Source organism: Cyprinodon tularosa, unplaced genomic scaffold (genome assembly GCF_016077235.1).
Source record: "Cyprinodon tularosa strain WSP-4 unplaced genomic scaffold, ASM1607723v1 ctg1028, whole genome shotgun sequence".
Lineage (NCBI taxonomy): Eukaryota > Metazoa > Chordata > Actinopteri > Cyprinodontiformes > Cyprinodontidae > Cyprinodon > Cyprinodon tularosa.
Genome location: NW_024037814.1, coordinates 114,669 through 125,381, shown reverse-complemented (window position 1 = coordinate 125,381; position 10,713 = coordinate 114,669). Strand labels below are relative to the sequence as shown.

Sequence of the window (10,713 nt, the reverse complement as noted above, 5' to 3'; positions counted from 1 at the left end):
GTTAGCATGTTCTCCCTGAGCATGCGTGGGTTCTCTCTGGGTACTCCGGCTTCCACCTAAAGTCCAAAAACATGACTGAGGTTAATTAGCTTCTCTAAATCAATAATAAATAAATAAAAAACACGGAGAAGCAGCATTTAGTTCCTATGCTCCACTTATCTGGAACAAACTTCCAGAAAACTGTAAAAGTGCGGAAAGCCTGAGTTCCTTTAAATCAAGACTAAAAACACATTTGTTTAGGATTGCCTTCCACTGTTCTAGTTAAACAGTTCAACAAAAACATGTTTTCTTTAATCCAACTGTTTTTAATATTCTTTTTTTTGTTTCTGCATTTTTTTTTTTTTTTTTTTTTTTTTTTCCTACCTGCTTTGATTCTGTTTTATCTTCCTGTATTTTAATCATGTAAAGCACTTTGCATTGTCTTTGTACTGAATTGTGCTATACAAAAAAATTTGCCTTGCCTTTGCCTAAATCCTCCTTAGGTGTGAATTAATGGTTGTTTATCCTGTTTGTCTCTGTGTTGCCCTGCGATGGACTGGAGACCTGTCCAGGGTCTCCAGTCCATCGCCCATTGACCAGCACCCATCGCCACCCCACTTGGGATAAGCGTGATGGAAGTTTAATGGATGGATTTATCTAATATATCATTAGACCCAGAATCATTCCAGTAGGATTTGCAAAACATAATTTCCATAAAATGAAAAATATCCTGGGATGATACATCATGATAAAAATAGATGAATAAATGGATCTAGGCTCACTGGTTGCTGTGATAAAGCAGGTATTTCAGAAGTTCATCCAGTTTCTCTTCAGGGTCCGAGCTATTCTTATTAAAAACATCACAGACCCTCATTGGAGCAGCTGATGACTCAAAGCTGCAGCGTCCCCTGTCTCCTCCAGCTCCTCCAGCTCAGCAGCTTTTTCTATGAAGAGTTTCTGCTGCTTAATTGATCAACTGTTTCTGGGTCAATACTTGTAGTTCCAGTCTTTAAGGTTTCAGACCTGTAGAGGGTGCACAGACCTCCAGTCCATCACAGGACAGAACAGAGACACAATCAGAGAGAAAAGCTGCGGCGGTGATGCTGCCCCAAAGCCTGCGGCTCTGTTTTTACAATTACAGCTGCAGGGGAAAGAAAAAGGGGTGGAGAAAAAAAAGGAGAGGCGGAAATGAACAAGTTATCAAAAATAAGAAGCAAACTAACAATTAGTAAATAATAAAGCCTAAAGGGTGGAAACACGAGCAGAAGAAACATAAGATGCAAAAATTAATGGCTCAAGACTTAGATTTACACTTAGGCAAATTTTATTTTCATTTTGTATACAAAGTGTCTACAAAATGAAATCTTGTTTTGACATGGTGCAAGAAAACGCATTAATATGGTCAGTTTGATGCAGAGACTAACGTGATTTAGAGTTTTCTCAACAGTTTAGCATTCTGATTGAGGTGGGGAAGAAGCTGTTGCAGAACCTGCTGGGATGAAATGTCTTTAATGGAGGGAAGAGGAGCCCCCATGATCCTCTCTGCTGTTCTCACCTTCTTCCAGTCTGAGGCGCTGCAGCCTCCACACCACACAGTGAGACAGCTGCTCAGAACGCTCTCTATGGTGCTTCTGGAGAAGGTGGGGAGGATGAGAATCAGTTAAGAGAAATCGGTTGGCTGATAAAATAGTTGAATTAGAAGATATATATGAGTTAATAAAAATAAAAAGCAAACTAAAATAATGAGAAAATTACATAAAGGTGAATAAAAATGTTTTAATTATATTTGGGTGGTCAAAAAATAAGGCAGAAAACTAAAGAGGTCAGGATAATAAAAACAGAAAGGAAAAACTGAGACTAACAAATATTCTTTGTTTAAATTAACTATGAGAATAAAAGTGCAAAGATAAAAATAGAGCAGTCAAAATAAAATATATATATAGAATGAGCTTAAAATAATGTATGTTCTTTTAAGTATATCTCTAGTTTTTTTTATTAGTTTGTTGCATTTAAGCACAGGCGTAACTTTCTGAAGGACTTGTGTGGAAATGTCCCCACCAATAATTTTAAAACATTTTGGCTCTTGACAATATGGTGGAAAATTATCTAAATTCGATTCTGTCGCTTTTGAAGGAGGTTAATCACTGATGTAGCTGAAAGGAGAAACATCCATCAATCAATCCACATTTTTCTGGATGAATGAATTAAACTGAAATTGTGTTTATATTAGGGAGGCATGATATATTGCTGTTGGCATCAGAATCGGCTGTTATTCATCCTTTCTTATACATTAATGTCTAACTACCCTAACTATGGAAAGCGTTTGTGTCGACTAACTGTAGGTCCATCAGCCCCCACCCTTAAAGTGTCCCCATCACCTTTCATCACAAAGTTACACCCTTGATTTAAAGGCTCATTTATTTACATTTCAAGCCATTATTTCAAGATTAATATTAATGAGTCATTTTTTATGGATCTTTAATTATGGCAGAATTGATCCTCCACAGTTTAATAGATCCTCAGCTCTGAGGCTGCAGCTGCTTAGTTTAGACTTTTTACTAAATATAGAGGATTCTTCCTGCTGAGCATTACATGTTTGGAGTCCAAGTAGTTCTGCTCTCTAATTGAAAATGTTTGCTGTTGGTTTTTGGCCAGAAAACAAAATCCTCCACAAATAAATAAATTTATTTTATAAACAAATAATAAAGTAATGTTAGTAAATCCACCACTAGAAATATGGGAGGGGTTTTATTGCTTCCTGTTTTCTGTCTGAGCATCCAACCAGAGCAAAGAGCATCTGGTCTCCATGGTAACGGCGGGTGGTGTGTGACGCAGAGCAGCGTCGGAGCGGAGCTGGAGACAAACTGGTTAAACTGGGAGAATTGGATCGAGACAGCCGGTAAGTCTGAGAGGCTGTTTTCAGGCAGCAAGTTTGTTGTTTTCGTTCTTTGTTTGTGTGTTTTTGTGTCCGCGCGGCGGCTGCTGCTTCCTGTTTTACTGTTTTTCAGGCTTCAGAGCAGGACTTCAAAATAAAAGCACAGAGCAAAGATGTGGGTTGAACCAAAGAGATTCGGTTCTAAATAGATTATTTTACTTCAGTCCCTAAAATCATCCACTGGTTCCTGAGTCCAACAGACATAACCTGCTTTCTACAGCAGATGAAGGATCAGCTTCTGGTTCTTTTCATTCAGTCCAAAGATTCTCTTTACCTGTAACTTTACCTGATCAGCATATGGGAGAGGAAAAGCTCACCCTGAAAGAACATAAGAATCCCTGCAAAACTAGGATCCAGATGGCTTTAAAGATGAGAGCGTCTGCATGAAAATATGAAGAATTAAAATAAAACATCATAGAAAGTTTATTGTTTGGAAAATTAAATGCTCATTTAAATGACCAGAACACAATAATGACTGAGTTGTGGTTGTTTTTAATCTGCTTAATTTACTGTCGTCCCTAGATATTCAGTATAAATAGCTGCAGCTGTCAGATTAATGTGAAAATGAATTTAATTAAATATTTTTAAAATTAATTTGTAAAAAAAAATAAATAAATAAATTTCTCCTGGAAACTAGAACAGATGCAGTCAGTTCCTTGTTTTCACCAGCAGGTGGAGCTGTTCTCTAAATATTGCAGATCAGCAGCGACTGCAGCTGCTGTCAATCAGGACTAAATGTTTCCGGAACCAGCAGATAAACTGGGTTCATGGGAGCTTTGGGTCTGAATCAGTTAAATCGGTAAAAATACCAACAGAAATTATAACTTTGATTCTTTTTTCAAAATATATCCCAAAAAAGTAAAAAAATAAATAAACTGGAAAAGCTTCCTGGATGATTAGCAAAACGTCTTCAAACTTAGAAACAAAGTCACTTTTTTGGTATGACTATGACCTGGATGAATCTTCACCAGCGTACTTGCAAAATATAAATTTTCTCCTGGTCAGAATTGTCATTAATTTTTGCTTCATGAACAACAAAAATAGTCTGATCCGATTTATTTTAAAGCTCTTTGTGATTCAGAGAACCACCATCAGAATCAGCTGTTCCTTTCACTCCTCCATTTATTCTGATTTAATGTTTAATTATTTCTGAAGCTCCAATCATTAGGATTGATGGTTAGAAGAAGATGATGGAACAGAACCAGAACCAGAACCACCTACATTTCTCTGGTTTTACTGCTGTAGGAAAAATTCTAATAATGATTAATTTATAACATCGAGTTGTTTAGTATCGGATCCCTCCATCAGCCTCAGATTAGTTCTGTCTCTTCCAGAACCTCCTTTCCTTCAGGTGGTCGTTCTGAAGTTCTGCTGTCAGAACCAACCAGCTGGTCGGTGTGTTTCAGGTCAGCCATGGCAGGAACATCGAGACACGACAGAGAGATGGCTGTGAAGGCCAAGAAGCAGCTGTCTGATTGTTCTGATCCGGTGGAGAGACTCCGGCTGCAGTGTCTGACCCGCGGCTCATCAGGGATCAAAGGTCTGGGCAGGTAAGCTCCGCCCACTGACCCATTCACTCACCTGGAAACTGACAACTTTTACCTGAAGATGACCTGAAGTACTCCAAAGGATCAGACGAGTATTCCCTGTAATACCTAGAGTGTATTTACTGGTACTTTACTAGCTGTAGTATCAAGAGTATATATACTAGTACTTTACTACCTGTAGTAATAATAATACCCGTGTATTCTGTAGTACCTGTGTATTCTGTAGTACCCGTGTATTGCATGGTTAGTCTCTCATAGCTCTGCTGACTCTCTGCTGCTGCAGGATGTTGTTGTTTTTTTCTTGCTGTTGCTGTTTGTGGTTTTCAGCCACTGAGTTCAGGTAGTACTATAGTACTCAGATCCTGTTGCTTATCAGGTCAGCATTTAACTGCAGAACCCTGTGGGTTCTAGTTACGGTATATGAAGCTTAAAGCAGCATCACAGATGAGAAGTAAAACCACAAACAGTAATAATGCCTCCATATCTTTACGTATGCATGATAGAAGAGGAGATAAAATAAAAAGCTCTTTATTACTTCCTGCTTTTAGAGGAAATGTTACTCTGGTACCTTTAGCTGGAACTCAGGGGGACATTTAACTGTTTCGGTGAACAAATCCCAAAAGTTCTGCATCCTGAAGGCCACCAGGAAGAGCCTGGTTCCTTCCAGCAGGGGGCGCTGTCCATGGTTGCTCGTCTTTTATGAGATGGTCAGCTCTCCTTAAACAGCATGATAATGGAGAGTCTGGTTAATGATTGGTTCTGGTAGAAGCTGATGTAACCCAGATGAAGTTCCTCCATCAGAACCATCTGGAGAACAAGCAGTTTTCTGTTGAACTGTCATCAGCTACCAGCTGAACAGGAGAAAATGATCCAGTATCTATGGAGGATCATCACATATGAGCAGTGGAGGTGAGCAGTGTTCTAGTGAGTAAAATGGTCCAAACACGGTTCTTGTTTTCTTCATCAGAACCTTTAAAATCATGGACGACAACGAGAACCGCCTCCTGGACTTCAAGGAGTTCCTGAAGGGTTTGAACGACTACGGTCTGCTGATCGAGAAGGACGAGGCCAGCGCCCTGTTCCAGCTCTTTGACCGGGACGGGAACGGAACCATCGACTTTGACGAGTTCCTCATCACTCTGAGGGTAAACTGGTACCAACCATAAATACAAATATACAAATATTGCTAAACTTAAAGAATTGATGTGATTCTTGTTTTATTGGTCTCCTGTTATTAGTTTTTAAACTTGGACCTTTGAGCCACATGTTCCAGACTGCTTGGTAAAACCCAGTTTCTGTTGCTGAACCTCAGAACCAACTGGTTCCCCTGGTTTAGTTCTAAAATGTCCAACAGAAACCTGTGTTGAGTTGATAATAGTTGAACTTTATTGATCTCATGTTGGAGAAAGTTAACCCTGCATTCAACCCATCCCGTTGGGGAGCAGTGGGCTGCCATTGTGCGGCGCCTGGGGAGCAGTGTGAGGTTAAGGTTCTTGCTCAGGGATCTTGAGTGGCAGTCTGTGGGAGTGGGACTAATTTGCTCCGCATATCCATCTGGAAACCTTCCGTTGAAGTAATTTTGGGAAGGGGCGAAAATACTGGTTAGCTGATTGGCCTATGTTGGTGATAGACGGGCCAAATAAACCAATCAGATCAACGAATCATATGACGTATTAACAGAGCGACGACGAAAACACAACCACAAGCCAGGCTACTCTTGCTGAAACCAGTGGGGAGAAGAGCAAAAACATCTTTTCCTCTGAGAAAAGCCTCCAGAGCAGTGTTTTGCTCTTCTTTCAGTGAAGAAATACTCTGTAATTCCGATAAAACTTGCTCGATAGCCACGCTAACGCTAGTTTCATCGGCTGAAGCCGCCATGTTCTTTCGACTGAACTGTCGCGCTTCTCAATGCGTCACATCTCAACCCGCCTCAAAGCCAACGCTGATTGGACGTTCGTTTGGTGAACGGCTCCAAACTTTCTTTAACGGAGAGTCTCCAGACTGATCTGCGAGTGAAACCTTGAAGCTGGCGAGATCAGGATGGTCTCACGAGGCTACTAGACCGCCACTCCCAAAGGCTCCTCCCTCTGTTTTCCACAGCCGCCAATGTCCAAAGCCAGGAAGGAGGTGGTCATGCAGGCGTTCCGGAAGCTGGACAGAACCGGAGACGGCGTGGTCACCGTGGACGACCTGAGGGGGGTTTACAACGCCAAGTACCACCCCAAATATCAGAACGGGGAGTGGACGGAGGAGCAGGTGTTCAGGACGTTCCTGGACAGCTTTGATTCACCCTACGACAAAGATGGAAAGGTACGAGACGTCCTCTTTGGATCCGAGATGTTCTGCTGGTTCTGATCGTCTTTAAATGGGTCTGTTTAACTTAGATCTATTTAAGCTTCAAAGTTTCCGGGTGAGAAAGTTCTACCATGTTTCTGTCTCAATTATTTCTCCTCCATCGACACCAGCGTCTACATTAGGAACCACCGGACCAGAACCACAGACAGCTAGTTTAGTTCTGAATCACTAAACTAACTGAGTTAGAAACTGTTGAAGGTTCTGTTTCAGTTCTAATAAACGACTTGACGCCGCCTGGATCGATTCATTCTGTCTTCTCACCTCTGCAGCTGCTTTCATCATCAGGTTCTCAGTCACTTCCTGCAATCATCCTCACGTCAAAGAGCCGTCGACTCCACAACTCAGCTGGTGCCTCAATTTGGTTCCATTATTTTTATCGAGCAAAAACAGACTTTGTAAATTAGAATTGGAAAAAAATTCTATCAAGAAATTAAACTTTGAAAAAGATTTAAATTAAAATAGGTTTTGTGAGAGGCTTTGCTGTTTTCTGAGATTTTTTTGTTTCAAATATAGTTCTTTTATATATTTTAAATGTATTTATTCTTAAAAATCCCATATTTTCAACAAAAATATTTTAAAATAAATTTTTTTAATCCAATTTTTTCTTCAGATTTATTATTTGTTGTTTTTTAAAGTATCTATTTATTTAGATTGTTTTTTCAAAATTATGTTTTTCAGATTTCATTCTCTTCACTTTAAATTCAATCCTAAAGCTTTCTCTTGACCAATAAAAATGTCGCTAACGTCCAGCGGACCAATAGAAATGCATCTTCACTCCGTACTCCAGACAAAAGCCCGCCCCCAGAAATGAAAAAACCGTCATCTGGAAAACGCAATTCGAAAAGAATGCAGTTTATGAAATTGAACCTCTTTAAAAACTCCAAATATAAAATCTGTTAATCGAATTTTGAGAAAATAAAATTAAAAATGATAAATTATGAAAAAAGGCATTTCAAAAAGAAAATTAAAATAAACAAAATCCAAGGAAACAACACAGTTAATCGCTAAACCTTTTATTGATTTAATATTTAATTATAGTTTAATTTCTGGATTGCAGTTTCCTGTATTTTAGTTAACAAAATGTTTTCAATATTTTCATTTTTTTTATTTACATTAAACCGTTTCTTTGCTTGGAACAATAATGTAACAAAATTCACTCCATATAAGGTCATCTTCCTCTGGAGGGACTAATGTGCTGAAAAGAACCAATCAGAGTCCAGAAACGAATCTAGGAGAGAATCCATGGAGAAGCTCCAGATTAGGGTGATGGCGAGGAGTTCCTCCCCAAACAAAGATAATTCAAGTATCTGAGGAGATCTCCAGGAGCTGCTCTGTCATCAGACAGCAGCTCTGATTGGCTGAGAGCTCAGTGAAGTGGGAAGGGTTAGGATTTCATTGGTTACTGAGAAGCTTGCAGGACATTTTTAATATCTGCAATAAAAACATAAATGCTGCTCTATGTTTATAGTGAGATTTGTTTCAGGAAAAAGGGGAAATATTTGATTGGTTGAATGAAAATCGTTTTAGATCTGCTTGGGGTGTGAATAGTTTTAGGTATTTCTGGTGGAATTGGGTTGTAAGAGTTAATGTTACTGAGCAGGAAATAAAAAAAGGCCAGAATGAGGAAAAAACAGGAACCTTTTGAAGGGTTTAAGCCTGATGTTGTTTTCCAGAAGTGACCCAATCTAGACGGAAAATCTCTATGCTTCTTTAATAAACTGCAGCTGATAGAAGCTCGCATGTTGAAGGTTTCTTGTTTGTTTTGCAGGTTTTATTTAAAGGATAAAATCCAGTCTGAAGGTCGGCATGTAAAACAGGACAGACAGAAAATCAGGAATAAATCTGTGACCAAAAACAAATCAATAAAAATCATTGATTCAGTTTTAGATTTTAATTTAGTTTGTTGGTTTATTTCTACACAGCAGAAGACAGAAACCTCTCAGATATTAATTGTCTCCTGTGTTTCCTGTCATCAGTCACGTTGACTCAGATCAAAAATTATAACCAGATGCCGTTTCAGCAACAGGTCCGATATTGATGGTAGATTTTAGAAACCAGAACCTACGTTAGTATGCCAGTAAGATCTGAGTCACCATGAGCAGTACCGCATGGACGGGTCCTCAGACCAGGGAGGACAATCTCTCCTCAGATGGTCCAGTTCTAGCTCTGAGAACATCTGATAGAACCTGGTTCTGGTTCTGATGGCCCACTGTAAGATGTCATTTCCTGAACCAACAGGTGACCAAGGAGGAGTTTGTCAACTACTACAGTGGCGTCAGCGCCTCCATCGACAGCGACGCCTACTTCATCCTGATGATGAGGAACGCCTGGAAGCTCTGACAGCGACCTTGATGCCAGCGGACCGGAACCAGCTCAGAACCACCTGATGATCAGAGGCTATCCTCTGGATCTGAAGCTCTGCTGGAACTTCTAGCTGCTGATTTCTATAGAAACCACGAGACCTTCAGTTGATAGATTAACTTTATTGTGCATAAACAGGTAAAATGGTTAAATAAAGGTTTGAACAGGATGTACAGAACTTTAATAGAACTTTATACAAACGGAGCAGAACCAAGCAGCCGCAGCTCAAGCGTACATTCTAGTCTGGTTGATCCTGAGGTTTTGGTCGGGTCCGATTTTACAGCAGCAGCATTGTGTGTTTTGAGTTTCCATGACGGCAATCCGACCACAATCAGAACAGGTAACCATAGCAACAGAAAGTCCCCCAGCAGGTTACTCAGCGCATTCAGATGTGAGGCGTTTCAGCGCTGCAGGACAAACGAGACTCTGCAGCAGCAGGAGGTTCGGTTCTGAGAGTCCAAGTGCAGACGGGTTCGGATCAGAGCAGCTTTTAAAGAACATCTTCTGGTTCCAGAACCGGAACCAGAAGAAAAACCAAGAGGAGATCTGACATGAAGACAGACCCAGAAGGTTCAGGAGGAAGAAAAAGGGCCAAGGTTTAAACCAACATGCTGGTTTCCATGGAAACAGCAACATTTACAGATTTGGTGAACTTTACCGACCAACAGCAGGATGGAACCAGTTTCATTCTGGACTCCTGGAGATGAACGGAACCGGATCTTCTGGTCAGCTAAACCCAGAAAGTCCTATTTGCAGAGTTCTCCATAGACTTCTACAAGAAGATTCTGGTAGGATCAGGACTTTCTCTGGTCCTGGTTCCTTAGATAAATGTTCTAGAAAGTTTATTTTCAGAGATCCATTTGGACTTTCTGGTCTCAGTTCCCCCACTGCCTGATGGGATCATTGGACACTGATTTGACGGGTCAGTTAGGAGGTTCTAAACTTCTGGTTCCTCTGGTTTGGTTGGAGGTTCTAGACAGATAAAGTCTAGAAGTTGTAGTGAGAAGGAAACATGGTTCCTTCTGTGTTCCTGCTGACTGATTCTGGTGATCGGACCTGATGTTTGGGTTCTGAGGCTGTTGTTTAGATAGCAGAACATATCAGAACCCGGTGATTCTTGGGTCGTTTTCTCTGGATGAACTTTTTATTTTTAACATTTTACTGACTTCAGAGGAACCTTTGACGTTCTTTTCAAAGGTTCCTCTGAATGTTTTTAGGGTCCGTTTCTGTGTGTACAGAACTTCATGAAAGTTCTCCAGAACTAAAGGAGACTTTCAAATATCTTTCTGGTTCCAATGACATAAAAGGAACCTTCTGGTTCTGTCTTTGGTTCTTTAATGTCACTGAGGTTCTTCAGCATCCATGTTCACCAGGTTTGAACCCAGAAAGTTCAGCAGAACCTTCCTGTCTGGAATCAGCATCATGGAGAGTCCAAAGAAAAGCAGAACCTTCTACATCCTCCTAGATGTTCAACGTCCAGAACCATCAGGAGGGGTTCTACTCCATGTCAGTAAGAGGGTCCTCAAAGAAGGTGTA

The 10,713-nt window shown here is 40.3% G+C and overlaps 1 protein-coding gene across 1 annotated transcript; it reads left to right on the top strand.

The window, feature by feature from the left end:
• The first annotated feature begins 2,775 nt into the window (after positions 1–2,775).
• On the top strand, positions 2,776–9,346 carry capslb (calcyphosine-like b). Its single transcript, XM_038280547.1, has 5 exons — positions 2,776–2,878; positions 4,321–4,464; positions 5,429–5,606; positions 6,562–6,771; positions 9,055–9,346. Exons 2-5 carry the CDS (start codon positions 4,328–4,330, stop codon positions 9,154–9,156), a joined length of 627 nt encoding a protein of 208 aa, XP_038136475.1. The 5' UTR covers positions 2,776–2,878; positions 4,321–4,327; the 3' UTR covers positions 9,157–9,346.
• The last annotated feature ends 1,367 nt before the right edge of the window (positions 9,347–10,713 follow it).